The sequence below is a fragment of the Ursus americanus genome, chromosome 17 (genome assembly GCF_024610735.1).
Source record: "Ursus americanus isolate L20-20 chromosome 17, mUrsAme1.1.p, whole genome shotgun sequence".
Lineage (NCBI taxonomy): Eukaryota > Metazoa > Chordata > Mammalia > Carnivora > Ursidae > Ursus > Ursus americanus.
This window is the reverse complement of record NC_142143.1, coordinates 49,807,004-49,823,709: the sequence shown is the minus strand read 5'-3', so window position 1 is coordinate 49,823,709 and position 16,706 is coordinate 49,807,004. Positions and strand designations below refer to the sequence as shown.

General features: G+C 37.6%; 1 protein-coding gene across 3 annotated transcripts in view; it reads left to right on the top strand.

Annotated features, from left to right (window-relative positions):
- Window positions 1-16,706, top strand: part of TBK1 (TANK binding kinase 1) — a 42,899-nt gene that overhangs the window by 9,570 nt on the left and 16,623 nt on the right. The window contains exons 1-5 of one of the 3 annotated variants that reach the window (XM_045789667.2): window positions 2,612-4,307; window positions 4,527-4,965; window positions 5,792-5,973; window positions 11,610-11,770; window positions 15,111-15,221. In XM_045789667.2, coding sequence (XP_045645623.2) covers window positions 5,800-5,973; window positions 11,610-11,770; window positions 15,111-15,221 — 446 coding nt within the window. In that variant the 5' untranslated portion in view covers window positions 2,612-4,307; window positions 4,527-4,965; window positions 5,792-5,799. Of the gene's footprint in view, window positions 1-2,450; window positions 2,581-2,611; window positions 4,966-5,791; window positions 5,974-11,609; window positions 11,771-15,110; window positions 15,222-16,706 lie in introns of those variants that run through there. The other 2 variants (XM_045789666.2, XM_045789668.2) reach the window with 2 other exon arrangements.

Genomic DNA, 16,706 nt, shown 5'->3' with positions numbered 1-16,706 from the left:
TTCGAGACTTCTGATGCCTGCTGCAGAAGAGTTTGGCATACAGCACAAAGAGAACAGTCCCCACAAGACTTATTCAGACACTACTGCAAGTTCAGAAGTCCCCTAGGGCTACCATCACATCAGACCAGCTGGCTACAAATTTGGGGCTCCCCATGACTGTCCCCAGATTTAATTTGCTAGAATGTTGAATGACTTGGGACACCTGGGTGGCTCAGTTAAGTGTCCAGCTCTTGATTTCAGCTCAGGTCATGATCTTAGGATCCTGGGACTGAGTCCCACGTTGGCCTTCGCGCTCTGCTTGGGATTTTTTCCCTTTTCCTCTGCCCCTCCCCCCTGCTCACGTGCTCACTCTCTAAATAAATAAGATCTCAAAAAAAAAAAAATAGAATGTTGAATGACTTACAGTACTCAGGTAAGCACTATACTTAACAGTTTTATTATAGCAAAAGAATACAGATTAGAACTGGTCAGAGGAAGAAATTCTTGGACAGAATATAGGAGGATTCCAAACATGGATCTTCCTTGTCCTCATAGGTATGTTCCCCTCCTGGCACTGATGTATGACAGTAGCACAGAATATTGCCAGCCTCAGAAACTCACCTGAGCCTTGGTGTCTAGAGTTTGTGTTGGGACTCAATCACATACTGCCTGCATGGCTGACCTTTAGTCTTTAGCCCTTTCCAGAGGTTCAGGCTAATACCTTTGGTGTTCATTTGCTTTGGGAATTGAGGTGGACATGCACGTCCTAAAACCTCCATCATAAATCACATTATTTGACTGTTACGTGGTCAAAGCTCCCATTCAAAGAAAGACGCTTCTAGCAGACAAGATACTCCGGATGCCTAGTAATCACCCCTTAGTAGCCAAGGGCAGACAAAGGCCTGACCTCTCTTGGGGTAAAATTTATTCTTCACTACACAGTAGTTAAGCAGTCATGAAAAGAGATTTTACCAAAATTTTAATCACCTGAGAACATGCTTATGTATAATGTTATTTGAGAAAAACAGGATTAAAAATATATATGCAGTGTGATCTTAAATATACGGTATTATTATGTGCAAATAATGTTGTGTATCTCTTATGTGATTTGATATATAGGGAAAAAACTGAAAGGAAATGCACCAAAATATTAGCATAATTATCTCTGGGTGATGGAATTATGAGTATTTCCCAAATTTTCAACAATGAACATATGATTTCGTTATTTAAAAACAACAGTCTTTTCTTTTAAAGTTATTTCTCTCTTTTTATAACTACACAATAGCAGAGAAATTTAAAATAGTTTATAAAAGGGGACACCTGGGTGACTCAGTTGGTTAAGTGGCTGCCTTCAACTCGGGTCATAATCTCGGGGGCCTGGGATTGAGCCCTGTGTCGGGCTCCCTGCTCAGTGAGGAGTCTGCTTCTCCCTCTGCCCCTCCCCCCAATTTGTGCTCTTTCCCTCTCTCCCCTCCCCTGTCAAATAAATAAATAAAATCTTTTAAAAAGTAAATAAATAGTTTATAAAAGTGTTTTAGGAGTCACCTGGGTGGCTCAGTTGGTTAAGCTACTGCCTTCGGCTTAGGTCATGATCCCGGAGTCCCAGGCTCAAGTCCCACATTGGGCTCCCTGCTTAGTAGGGAGTCTGCTTCTCCCTCTGACCCTCCCCCCTCTTGTGCTCTCTCTCTCTGCTTCTCCCTCTGACCTTCCCCCCCTCATGCTCTCTGTTTCTCTCTCAAATAAAATCTTTAAAATAAAATAAAAGTGTTTTGGGGATATGCAGAAAAAATTATAAAGGGAAGATGACTACAAAAAAATTGCAGATGAATACTGGATTTTAAGACTCATAATCACATTTTCAAGTTCCTGAAATGGGCTTATATCTTATAATCAGTGTGTATATGTAATTTGGTAGTATTTCTTTTTCCCTATAAAGCTGTTATTAAATTGATGGTGTAGCTTATAATCAATGATATATTAAAAGGTTTAAAACAAATCAGCAGCTCAAATGCAAATCAGCAGACTAGAACTTTGCTATGAGAGGGACCACTCAGCTGTTCTGCCGTCTATTTGTGTTTAAGGCTAGCACTCCATTCCTTGAAGTAAAAGTACTTGTCATGAGAATTTCAAGTGTTTTAAAAGATCCATTAAAAGATTAATGTCCTAAATGTACTAAAGTAATTTTTAAGAACCATTATAACAATGTAGCAGTGATTTTCTATTTCAGATTTAGCCAGCTTTCATTGTGGTTTGATCATCTTCAAAAACAAATCCAGTAGGAATTTAGAAGATGTTAATCATTATATAAGTATAGTCAATATATATTTAACAAATCCCAGATAAAGCAATTCACAGTGCGTTCATAATTGTAGTATATTCTACATTTTAAGTGAAATCAGATAAGTACTAGCGTATAATAAGAACTTATTTTTTATATTGAGTCCCAATCAGTGATTTTTTTTTTTTTCCAGACAACAACAAGACATAAAGTACTTATTATGGAATTTTGTCCATGTGGAAGTTTATACACTGTTTTAGAAGAGCCATCTAATGCCTATGGACTACCAGAGTCTGAATTTTTAATTGTTTTACGAGATGTGGGTATGTTTGTTTATATGATTTTACAGATTTTATAGATAGTGTATACAGATAGATGTGTGATTTTATAGATATATGTGTATATAATTTAATGACATTAGAATTTTTTTTAAGATTTTATTTTTATTTTTATTTTATTTTATTTATTTGAGAGACTGAGTGAGAGCAAGCATGAGTGGAGGAGCAGAGGGAGAGGGGGGAAGCAGACTCCCTGCTGAGCAAGGAGCCCAATGCAGGGCTCGATCCTGGGACCCCGGAATCAAAACCTGATCCAAAGGCAGATGCTTAACTGAGCCACCCAGGTGCCCCAGAAATTTTTCTTTTACAAAGTAGGCTCCACACCCAGTGTGGAGCCCAACATGGAGCTCAAACTCACAACCCCAAGATCAAGACCCAAGCCGTAATCAAGAGTCCAACCCTTAACCGACTGAGCTACCCAGGTGCCCTTAATGACATAAGACTTTTAAAAATAATATATTATTTTTATATTCAAAACCAAAGACCTTTATGCAGTACTTTCTTAGATATGACACCAAGAGAATACGTACAAAAAGAAAAAATAGATAAATTGGACTTCATCAACATTAAAAACCATTGTATCCCAGAGGACAGTATCAAGTAAGTGAAAAGACAGCCTATAGCGTGAGAGAAGATATTTGATAAGGAATTTTTATCCTGACAACTTAATCAAAAGACAACCCAATTTAAAAGTGGGCAAAAGGAGATAAATAAATAAATAAAAATAGGCAAATGATTTGATAAACATTTCTTCAAAGAAGATGTACATATATAGCCAACAAGTAGCATAAAAAGATACTCGAGATTACTAGTCTTTAGGGAAATGGAAATCAAAACCACAAAGTGATGCCACTTCCTACCCACTAGCATGGCCAAATCAAAAAGATAAAACAGGGGTGCCTGGGTGGCTCAGTCGGTTGAGTGTCCAACTCTTGGTTTCAGCTCAGGTCACAATCTCAGGGTCATGAGATCCAGCCAGCCTTGGGCTCCTTGCTCAGCAGGGAGTCTGCTTGAGATCCTCTTCCTCTGCCCCCCCTACTCGTACATGTGCTGTCTCTCACTCTCTCTCTCTTTAATTAATTAATTAAAAGACAAAACAGGGGCGCCAGGGTGGCTCAGTCGTTAAGCGTCTGCCTTCAACTCAGGGCATGATCCCAGGGTCCTGGGATCAAGCCCCGCATCAGGCTCCCTACTCTGCTGGGAGCCTGATTCTTCCTCTCCCACTCCCCCTGCTTGTGTTCCCTCTCTCACTGGCTATCTCTATCTCTGTTAAATAAATAAATTAAATCTTAAAAAAAATTAAAAAAGACAAAAACAGGTGTAGGCAAGGATGTGAAGAAGTTGGATCCTCATATACAGCTGGTGGGATCATAAAAAGGTACAGCCACTTTCGAAAACAGTCTAGCAGTTCCTCAAAAGATTAAACATAGAATTACCATGTGACTTAGCAATTCCATTGCTAGGTATTTACCTAAAAGAATTAAAAATATATCCACACAAAAACTTCTACACCAGTATTCATATAGCCAAAAATGGAAGTAACCCAAGTGTCTGTCAGCTGATGTATAAGTAAAATGTCCATTATCTGTGCAATGACGTATTACTTGTTCATGAAAAAGAAAGTGGGGCACTTGTCTCACTCAATGGCAGAGCATATGACTCTTGATCCTGGGGTCATGAGTTGGGTCTATAACTTACTTTAAAAAGAGAAGGTAGAGGGGCGCCTGGGTGGCGCAGTCGTTAAAGCGTCTGCCTTCGGCTCAGGGCGTGATCCTGGCGATCGGGGATCGAGTCCCACATCAGGCTCTTCCGCTGTGAGCCTGCTTCTTCCTCTCCCACTCCCCCTGCTATGTTCCCTCTCTCGCTGGCTGTCTCTCTGTCACATAAATAAATAAAATCTTTAAAAAAAAAAAAAAAAAAAAAAAGAGAAGGTAGAGTTACATGCTGTAACATGGATGCACCTTGAAAAATTATGCTAAGTGAAGGAAACCAGACATAAAGGTCAAATATTTATTATTTCATTTACATGAAATGTCCAGAATAGGCAGATCCGTAGAGACAGAAAGCAGATTAGTCATTGCCAAGGGTTTGAGGGTTGGCAGAGTTGAGGAATAACTGCTAATGGGTATGGGGTTTCTTTTTGGCATAATGAAAATGTTCTGAAAATAGTGGTGATGGTTGTACACTTTGACTCTTCTAAAAACTACTCAATTGTATACTTTAAAAGGCTGAATCTTATGATACATGAATTTTATCTCAAAGCTATTTAAAAAAAAAGAATATGGCAACCAAAGGGAATAATATCTTCTTGACAAGAAATGAATCAGTATTTGAGGAATGGGAAAAGTCCAGTGATAAAGAAGGCATAAGGTTAGTGGGAATTCTTGAACTTGACACTGGAAGCAGTGTGGAGACCCTTTAACCGAGGATAAGATGAGAGAGAAACAATATATGCTACAGCCTGTTTAACCAAGTAGAAGTTATAATCAGTGACTTCCTAAGTATACCAGTAGCCCTGAATTTTCATAATTGAATGTGATACCCGTAAGCTTATTTTCATATATTATATTTGGACATTCATCTCTCAACTGTCAAATGTTCCAAACTAGCATTCGGTGGCACTGCTTGTCAATTAGCCAAAACAGTTTAATTTCAGCAGTGTAGCCACCTTTACCCTTAAAAAAAAAAAAAAAAAAAAAAGGAAACTGACCTTTGAAGAATAACTTTAAGTACGTAAGAAATATATTCTTATGGAAGCCAATCTGACACTTTGCCTTTATGACTTTTTTACTATTTTATGTATTGAGTCCAGTTTACTTTTTTATGAAATTTTTTCCCAAGCTAAAGAAATATGAAACTGTGGTGAAAGATTGGTAATTTCTCAGGAATCATAATTCTTAAGTTTAGGCAGATTACCAACATATATATAACCAAAAGTAATTCAGGAAGTCATATGCTTAAGACCATTTTGTTCCATTTCCTAATAGGATTTAATTAAGAGAGATTGGACTCTTCTCCAGAGCATGTTGATCCTTATTCTTAAACTCCATTACTCAGACATGAGCTATAAAATGTAAATGCCATCTATTACGTCTTTGGTAAAAATGATCTTAGACCTACTTATGGAAAAACATTGAGTGAATACACATGCACATAGATGCCTACATTATGATTTCCTTTGTTTTATTTTATTAAGTCGGTGGAATGAATCATCTCCGAGAGAATGGCATTGTGCACCGTGATATCAAGCCAGGGAATATCATGCGTGTTATAGGGGAGGATGGACAGTCTGTGTACAAACTCACAGATTTTGGCGCAGCTAGAGAATTAGAAGATGATGAGCAGTTTGTTTCTCTGTATGGCACAGAAGAATATTTGGTAAGTCATGTATCGCTAATTTATTTAAAGCTGAATATGTTGTAAATATGGGTAACTGGTCAACTAGTTCACTATAAAATGTCTTAGTAACATTTATGACAAAAATTAAACTTTTATTCTCATGTATATGGTGTGTAATGAGGGAATTAGATGTTGGTATCTAAGGATGCTGTTATTTTTCTGTTAAAAATTCTTATAAATGTTATAACACTAAAGTTCTTTAATTTTACTAATGCTATGGATCTATTTTAAAAGGAAAAGCTATATATATGTTTCAGAAGCATGTAGCTAGTAAATGGTCCCATTTTTGGATCAGAGCCGTTAATATATTACGAGCTTGTTGTAGTGATAGCCCCTGTAGAGCAAAATTCATTATAATTCTGAAACAGAAGATTCTATTCAAGGAGATTGGTTACTGAAAGACAGAAAGGAACATTATTAGAAACACAAAAAATGAAATGCTTTTGAAAAGATCTAATTTGAAATGCTAGAAAGCTAGAAAAGCTCTGTGTTTGAAACTGTGTTGGTGTGTTTGTGTGAAGTTAGTAAGCATTTGAAGCACTTAAGAAAATAAAATAAGTGTATTTAATTTTTCAAGGAACCACCATACTATTTTCCACAATGGGTACACCAGTTTACATTCCTACCAAGAGTGCCTGCCAGCCAGCCAAGCGCCCCCTTAGAATTATTGAATCACTATGTTGTACACTTGAAACTAATATAACATTGTATGTCAACTATATTTCATTAATAAAAATTTAAAATAAGAAGTAGGTACATTTAACATGTTATCAGGAAGTTTATAATATAAAGCTATCACTAATTGCTCGTGGCTCTGGACTTTAGTCTTTGATTCTGAGGGCACCTCACTGGCTGAGTCGGTACAGCATCTGACTCTTGATCTTGGGGTCATGAGTTTGAGCCCCATGTTCGGTGCAGAGACTACTTAAAAAAAAAAGTGTTAGATTCTGTGACTTTTTCCAATTGGATTTTCTGCCATTATAATCTTATAAAGAATAAAGTCTAGCTGTCCTTGTAGCTTTATTCAGATTATTCTGAGTCTAGCATGAATGAAGGTGTCTTAAATTGTTCTGTTAACAGTATATAACCCGAAATTAGTCTGTACTTATATTTTGATGATCTTTTAATAAGAATACCCAAAAATGGATTAGATTCATCCGACAAATATGTATGGGGTGCCTACTATGTGCCAGGCACTGTTGGAGGCCCTGGAACTTCCGTGGTGAACCAGATGCACGCGATTCCTGCTCTTATGGAACCCACATTCTAGTGGGGAAAATAGTTAATAAATAAATAAGATAAATTCAGATCATTGAAGTGTTGGGAAGACAATAAGGTAATAAGATAAAGAATGACTAGCAGGAGAAAGATAGCTAGGGAAAGCCTCCTTTCAATCCTCAGTGACACTTAAATGTTTAAAAAGAAGCAAGCCGTACAAAGATTTGGGGGAGGAGCATTACAAACAGAGGGAACCAGGAACTGCTAAGGCCTTAAAACGAGAATGACCTTGGAAGTTTGAGAAACAGAAAGGATGGGCGTTTGGTAGAATTTAGCGAGTGAAGGGTCAGGTGGTAGGGGTCGGAGATGGTGATATAAGCAGAGGCTAGCCAGAACATACAGCCTAGTGCTTTCAACTCTGTATGATCACTCCCTTTTTATAATAAATGTTTTGCAGTGTTCCCTTCAGTATCTTGAAATGAAATTCTTAGGTATAATCAACCTGTATGCCTAATTAAGAGAATGGCATAATATCTTAATAATATTATAAAAGAAAATATAATAAAATAATAGACATTTAATATGTAAAAGTTGAGGAACAGATTCACCGGCAAACAGATTAAAGAATCTGATGCTTGCACCTATATGCATTAGCACTTCCAGTGCAAGTACAGCTGTGTTCTATTTATGAGTCACACATCACAAGTGGTGGTGCTGTCACTGGCATGATTTTCCAAAGCAGTGAGTAACTCATAGTAGTTTCTAACTGAATAAAGTAGATTCTCATAGAGCTGCGTTCCTGTAGCTACCAAAATACTTTGTGTACAAAAATATTTTATGTTTATATATTAAATGGAGTGGTAGACTTCTCACCTGCACAAATACCTGGCAGGATATGAGGAAGTCATGCTAGAGGGACACCTGGCTCGCTCAGTCAGTGGAACACGTGACTCTTGATCTCGGAGTTGTGAGTTTGAGCCCCACGTTGGGCATAGAGATTACAAAAGTAGTGCTGGGTATCACAAACTTATTTTTCAGAACTGTTCCCTATTCAACAGGATGTCTTTCATCTCTGACCTCTGCCCACTAAATACCAGTAGCACTTCCCAGTTACTGTGTTGAGCAGAACAAACGGCCATTCTGTACTAGCCTTTATGAGGTTGATCTCCCATTACCAACTTCTAATCTTTCACGTATCCTTCTAGGACCAGAGTTTAGCTTTCACTTCTTAACAAATTTTTTAAATGGAAAGAACAAAACATTAAATCAACTGCAAGAGTTCATGTTGTACTCCAAGCTGAAATTTTACTCTGATCTATTTCCTATTTCAGATTATGCCCAGCCCAGTTTTCAAATACACTATACCAGAAGTTATAAAAAGAATTAAATAATAGCCTGAAGCTCAGCAATCTAGAAGTATTTATATTTAAATGAAAATTTTTCTCATTTTGAAATTCCCAGGTCAGATGTTTAATCTCCCCCCCCATTTGTGAAAGTCCAAAGAAAACTTCAACATTCTTTCTTCTGCCATTTTTAATATTATGGGTATCTTAATAATATAAACTGAGAGCTTTACAGTAGCTTTATCCTTATTTTCCAAGTATGGAAACCCAGGCCCAGTAATACCAAACCCTACAGAAAAACAAGTAGCACGTTCAGGAGAGAGCCAAAGAACACAGATGTGTCTAACCAGCATGTGTTAAGCCAGTATCAGTCACTCTGTGGGGAATTACACCGGTCAGGCAGTGTATTATTGTACCTTTTGAGGAGACTCCCCCTTTGTCTCCTTCTAGAATCCCTGTATCTTCTCGTGTGCTAGAGGATATCAGGCATATCCAGGTACTCTGTTCACAGCACTGTTCATTACACTAAGTACCATCTACTGAGTCAAAGATCTGGCTAGTGCTTCTAAGGACAATAGTTTACGTGCTATGCCATAAAACCAGCAAAACCACTTAGACCCCATATGTCTGGTAGGCATATGTTTGGACACTCACTTCAAACCCCTCATGCTTATCATCTCTTTTGATTTTTCTTAAAAACGTATTTCCCGGGTGCCTGGGTGGCTCAGTGGGTTAAACATCTGCCAGGTCATGGCTCAGGCTGTTGGTTAAGCATCTCGCTCAGGTCACGATCTTGGGATCTTTAGATTGAGCCTTGTGTTGGGCTCCCTGCTTGGCGGGGAGTCTGCTGCTCCCTCTGATCCTCCCCCCTCTCGTGCTTTCTCTCTTTCTCTCTCTCTCTCATTCTCTCTCAAATAAATAAAATCTTTAAAACATAAAATAAAATAATTTCCCAAAAGAGCATCCCCCATCCCTACCTCTGACACCCCCCCACACACACACACACAAAATCCAGGGATTGTGACCCTTTGAGAGTCAGATTCATAGATTGCATCATTTAGAAATACCCGCCCAGTAGTGTTATCTGCATTGGCTCTCGGGCCCTTGGGCCACGGGCACGTGGCCACGTATCACAATGTCATAAGATATTTGTTTTGACTTGGATGATCAAATCTTTGGTTATCTTTACTCTGCTTTGGTCTGTAGTACACTCCTGTAGCTTTATCTTGCAAGAATCTTAAAGTTCTAATGCATAGCTTCTATAAAGGCAAATATCAGGAGGCTAAGTATATATGACTGACTCCTGGTTGTACTCTGCAGAGCTAAATGTCCAGCAGAATGTCCGTCTGGACCTGTAAGCTCCTAAGCCATGTCCTGTAAGATTTATCTCTGCTCCACAACTCTAGTATAGTGTCTCGTGGGCTTAAAGTCATGTGTTTAACATCAGACCAGCTACTTGTCTAGGTTTCTACATCCCCAGTCAACCCAGTCAGTCTAGTCCTCTGAAATCATTTTAGAAAATTTGATTTTTATCTCAGAGTCCATCTGACTTGCTCTGATGGATTGCATGTCAGGATTGAGGAAAGGGATCAAGGCTGCCCGAAAGGTTTGGGGTATAAGCAACTGGACAGATGGTGGTACTGCTTTCTTAGGGGATAAAGATTAGAAGGAAACCAATTTGAGAGTGAAGACCAAGAGTCTATTTTAGGTGTGAAGTTTGAGCTACTTTTTAGATATTAAAGAAAATAGTAGGGGCACCTGGGTGGCTTAGTCAGTTGGGCGTCTGCCTTTGGCTCAGGTCATGATCCCAGCGCCCTGGGATCGAGCCCCACATCGGGCTCTCTGCTCGGTGGGGAGCCTGCTTCTCCCTCTGTCTACTACTCTGCCTACTTGTGCTCTCTCTCTGTCAAATAAACATATAAAATATTTTTTAAAAATAGTAGAATGTATGAATCTGGAGCTCAGGGCAGGAGATAGTTTTGGGAGTTAAAGCATATAGATAAGGGGCACCTGGGTGGCTCAGTCGGTTAAGTGTCTGCGTTTGGCTCAGGTCATGATTCCGGGGTCCTGGGATCGAGTCCCCATATTGGGCTCCCTGCTCAGCACAGAGTCTGCTTCTCCCTCTGCCCCTCCCTGTGCCTGCCACTCTGCCTGCTTGTGTTCTCTCTGTCTGTCAAATAAATAGATAAAATCTTCAAAATAAATAAAGTATATGGATAATATTTAATGCCATAGGCCTAAAAAGGAGATGAGGAAATAAGGCAGTTATAAGTGTGAACAGTTATTTTGAGAAGTTTTTTGCTATGGTGGGAGGCAGAGAATTGGGTCATAGCTAGAAAAGGGTGGTGGGGTCAATTTAGGGTTTTTTTTTAAAAAATAGGAGATCTTAGAGGCACGTGGGTGGCTCATTCAGATAAGTGTCCGACTCTTGATTTCACCTCAGGTTGTGATCTCAGGATCGCAAGATCGAGCCTTGCATGGGGCTCTGCACTGGATGTGGAGCCTGCTTAAGATTCTCTCCCACTCCCTCTCCCTGTCCCGCCCCCTCCCAAAAAAGAGAAAGAAAATGGGAGATCTTAAAGCATGTATGTAAGCTGAAAGGAATTATCCAATAGGTGGAAACTGATACATAAAATAAAAGGGGTAATTGCAGGAACTGATTTCTGGAATTGATGGGACAATAGGGTGGGTTCCACAGCACAGATGGAAAAGTTCGCCCTTGATAGGAGCAGTTCCATCATAACTGGAAAGTAGGCCTGGATTCTGGACACAGATTCAGGTAGGTTAGCGTTTGCTAAAAGGCATAGGGAGAATTGATCTCTGATTGCTTCCATTTCCTCGCTGAAGTATGAAGTGAGGTTTCAAAATTGAGAGTCAAGGGAAGCGTGGTGTTGGAGGTTTGAGGAGGGAAAAGAAAACATGAACTAGTCTTTTCAAATTGGGAAAGTGAAATTATTTGGAAAATATGACGGAATTTGTGGGTGTTATTAATACCCATTTGTGTGTAATGTATTACTATAGAACACAAGTTCGTTTCTTCATCCTTTTTTTAAGCATCCTGATATGTATGAGAGAGCAGTACTAAGAAAAGATCATCAGAAGAAATATGGAGCAACAGTTGATCTTTGGAGCATTGGGGTAACATTTTACCACGCGGCTACCGGGTCACTGCCATTTAGACCATTTGAAGGGCCACGTAGGAATAAGGAAGTGATGTAAGTGGTTTCTCTATCTAAAATTCGAAATAACTTTAAAAATGTATTTCTGTCTTTGTTTCATCACACATTTTTTTAAGCGTGTATACTAATGAAAATCGATTTTAGCCATCATTTCTGATATTTTAAGCTATTTTGTTTTGAATAAGAATATAGCCTTATAAAGTATATGGGCCTCATTTTTCATATTGTGTTTAAGTATCTTATATACAAAGTGTAAATGGCATCAGTCTTTGGTCCATTATTAAAAATATCCTGCTTTCTGGATTCTATTTCAACACCGTTTATTTCTCTTTATTCTCTTATTTTCCTTTATATAACTGAATAATACAGTATTTCTGTGGCATGCTAGAACCATTACCAGATCTAAAAGAAATAAAATTTTAAAAAAAGAAATAAAATTGTTACCCTGAACTGATCTGATTTCTTTTACCATTTCAAAAGTAACAGTTAATATGTATATATATAACATTTAATAAATTTTTTTCTAGCGTTGTGGTTTCGGTCCAAAGACTGAATGTATTTTACTAGTGCATTATACCTTTATGTACTGCCATAATTATTGGGAAATACTACTGTGTATAAAATCACTGTTGTAAACCAAATAAAGGAGGAAAGAGGGGTGCCTGAGTAGCTCAGTGGGTGAAGCGTCTGCCTTCAGCTCAGGTCATGATCCTGAGGTCCTGGGATATAGCCCTGTATCAGGCTCCCTGCCCAGCGGGGAGCTTGCTTCTGCCTCTTCCTCTGCCCCTCCCCCCGCCCTCTCCTGCGTGCCCTCTCTCTCTCTATCTCTGTCTCACTTTCTCAAATAAATAAAATGTAAAAAAAAAACAAAAAGGAGGAAAGAGATGGAATTGTAGATGTGAAATTTTTTATAAACATCTCTACACCAACCACATGTCTTTTTATTGTAAGAGAAATCTGTGAATGACCCTGCTTCATGATAAATAGCCAATCCATGTTCACGTAAAACTATAAGGTTATAAATGTTGTTTAGAGCATGTTCTGGGACAGTAACTGACAGCCCAGTGTATCCAATCATTCTTTAGATCTTAACATTTCTCTCAGACCTTTATATTTAACCCTGCCTTTTATAAGCAAACATGACGTAAATAATCACGACTATAAAAATACAGTCTTTCATCTAATCTCACGTCAGGAAATTGAGGGAGAAGGATATTTTTCTGTTTGTTGATTTGAGGAGGTAAAACCAGCTGATAACAATGACTTTTGCTAAAACCTGAGTATCAGGCACCTGGGTGGCTCAGTAGGCTAAGCGTCTGCCTTTGGCTTAGGTCATGGGTTCTGGAATCCAGCCCTACATCAGGCTCCTTGCTCAGCAGGGAGTCTGCTTCTCCCTCCATCTCTCCCCCTGGCTTGTGCTCTCTCTCACTTGCTCACTGTCTCTCTTTCTCAAATAAATAAATAAAATCTTTTTTAAAAAATAAATAAATAAAACCTGGATATCTGAATGTTTTCAGCAAGAACAGTCTGTATATTCATGGGGAGAAGACATCCACTACTGGACTGATGACTTTGGTATAACGGCATTTTGAGCCTGCATTACAGCAGTGCCCATTTTATAAAATCTCGTCATTAATGAAGGCTGAGGGTCAATTTATGTTTTTCTCATTAAACATTAATTGTGCCTAACAGTTCATCAGGTTTTTATTGTCACACATATACTTTAAAGCTTTTGCACACTTCTTGCTGCCCTAAAAATGGTTTAAATAAAAGCGTGGTGCTCCCTAATAAAGGAAACACGTGACTCATCAGCTAGGAATACCTGATGGTAATTTTGTCATCATGTGCACAGATATGTCATTAGAAGAATTTATTTCTTTATATGCACAGCTTTTCATGAACACTGATAATGTTCAGGAGGTGGTTGAAAGAGTCATAAAGACTGTTTCACTATGGAAGGATGTGTTCGTCTCACATTATGGCGGTGGTGTTTTCTCAGCATCTCGTATACATGTTATCACTGTATGTATATACGGATCTTATCAAAATTAGTAAAGCTTTTCTAAAAATTTTAAGGATTCTGCCATCATTCTATTCACTTCTTCTTTCTTGCATTAATCTCACATATCTCTACTTGCTCCTCCACAGTCAGATCTTTCTCTTGTGAATGCAACTCATTTTTCACATTAAATTCCTTCTTCCGTGAAAAATATGTTAAGGCAGCACTCCTGGCTGCCTCTCCTGAGAAAGCAGCAAATGGTCCAAATCAGTGGTAGTGGTGTCTTCTGCTTTTTAGAGAATATATTGATTTGGTCAGAGCACATTTATGTAGACATTAAACAAATGAACAAAAAATTACGCCAGAAACAATATCTATAAACTTACGATGTAAGACTGCTGTATTATGTTTTGCGGTTTCATCTGGAGGAAAGTATTTTTGAAGGCATGGAACCCTTATTTCTCTCCCACTCTCCGGTTTTGTTTAGGAAAGTGCTGAAACCTGCCAGGCTGCTCTCATCGACTCACTACATTTTTATGGTATTCTTTTGCTTCCCCCTCCGGCTCTTCTCCAGGTCACCTTTATTTTTATCACCTACCTCAAGGATCCAGTTAAATTTGGCTTTTAATTCTGGTACACACACCTATTCTTGTATGTGTTACGTATTTTTTCAGTTTGCAAAGTCTTTTTTTTTTTTTAAGTTTTTTTTTTTTTTTTTAAGATTTTATTTATTCAACAGAGATAGAGACAGCCAGCGAGAGAGGGAACACAAGCAGGGGGAGTGGGAGAGGAAGAAGCAGGCTCCTAGCGGAGGAGCCTGATGTGGGGCTCGATCCCATAACGCCGGGATCACGCCCTGAGCCGAAGGCAGACGCTTAACCGCTGTGCCACCCAGGTGCCCCGCAAAGTCTTTCTGATACTGTGCTTAGTGTTGTCTTCTTTTTTAAAAAAAAAAAGTGCTGTTGTTCATTCCGTGGTAATTTCATAGTCCAGTTGACTGCCTTTGGATAATATGGGTAAAAGGAATTTTATGGCCTAGAAACATTCTGTAACATAACTTTTTTTGTGTTTGCTCGATTTTTTCAGATGGAAAAATTAATATTTTTGTTGTGAACATCAAGATGCTGTTATATGGCACTCTGAGATCCCAATGAAAATTAATTATGGCATATATAAAATAATCGTACAACCACTATTCTACTTCAGTCAGTCAGATTCAAAGTATTTTGATTGTTTTATGGATCCTGTGAACATCAATCACAAAGTTTCGTCTAGTAGATAATTGTAGGTGCAACTGAGGAAATATTTTTGCAAAGCCCATTGATACGCTATGTAATAATGAACTACTTATTTTATTCTGCATTTATTCCTCCCAAGGTATAAAATAATTACTGGAAAGCCTTCTGGTGCAATATCTGGAGTACAGAAAGCAGAAAATGGACCAATCGACTGGAGTGGAGACATGCCTATTTCTTGTAGTCTTTCTCGGTCAGTATGGTGTATCCAGTTCTCTTTTGCACTTTGGTGTTTGAAATCTTTGTTGACTAAAATCACAAATACTTAGTGTAGTTTGGTTTGAGGTGTGTTTTTTTTTTTTTTTTTTAAGATGTTACTATATTTCAGATGTGCTGTGACATGTGATTTTTATCTCTGTGGCAATGTAAAGATTGACTCTGATCTATGTAAATAGTTTTGCCAGATCTCTATTAGGACAGAGGGCATACATTTTTGAGATTGGTAATTACTGGTCTTAGAATTCTGTCCAGTGTAGAGATTCAGCTTAGGACCTTGGTATCTTTTGTACTGACCATCCATATGGACAGACCACAAATAGTGGTACAAATGGGAATAACTAGAGTTCTAAAAAACAAACACTCAAGAAGTTTAGTATTCCTTTATTTTAAAAAGCATTCATATTATTGAAAAAATGAGAATTAATAATTTTCTACTACTTTTTTCACCATTTCAAATGTTCAGATGGGTCTTATTTAACTTCATAACCAGAACTCAAAAAAATTATATTATCAGACATGAATTCTGTTACCACAAAGAAATATTTAAGGAGAAAGAAATTAAAAGTAGAGAGTAAATTATTTTAGATTTTACTCTGGAAATAAAGCCATTTAGAAACTCATCAATATTTAGAATTTCTGATAATTGATTTAGCTTCCATTTTTCCTGAGCCTGGCAGTTGTGTAATCTACACATAAGATAGGTTATCATTTAGCTTAACATCTATTATAATTTGTGGGTGCTTTTTGTATGACTTTCTATAAATAAATAAATAAATGAATTTAAATATTTAATATTTTAAATATTAGCTATTATTCATTTAAACCATATATATCATAAGCTAATAAAATATCTATTTTATACTTTTGATGTTTGAAACTCATTTAAGAGTTCTTCTAAAATCTTTTTTGTTTTGGGGGTTTGTTTTTTTTCTTTACTTAAAAAAATTTTTTTATTTGAGTATAGTTTACACACAGTGTTACATTAGTTTCATGTGTACAACATGGTATAAAATCATTTTTGAGAACCACTGTTCTGACAGTTTCATTTCTGTGTGTTGTTTAAAAAAAGTCTCCAAAATGAAATTGGGTCATGCAGCCAGAATTATCAAGAGAAATTCATTTTATTGGAGAGCAGAAATTGAATGTTTTAATAGTGGTTTGTGTTAAATTTTGATTTAGAAAATACTCATGTTTGGAATTTCAGGCAAAACTGATAAAATGTAAAGGGGTTAGGAAGTGAGCACTGGCTAATAGTTATATTTCTGGAATTCAGAATCAGTACTTTGATCTGCACTACAGAGTGTATATTTCAGGAGGGTAGCAGGTCTTACCTATCAGTCTTTAGCACACCAAGTTCTAAATTCTTTGATAAAAATTGCTTAGGTACCAGAAAGTACATTATGTAATCCTGTTGGCTGTTTTTTTTTTTTTAATAGTAAGGACTTTAAGTACTACAAAT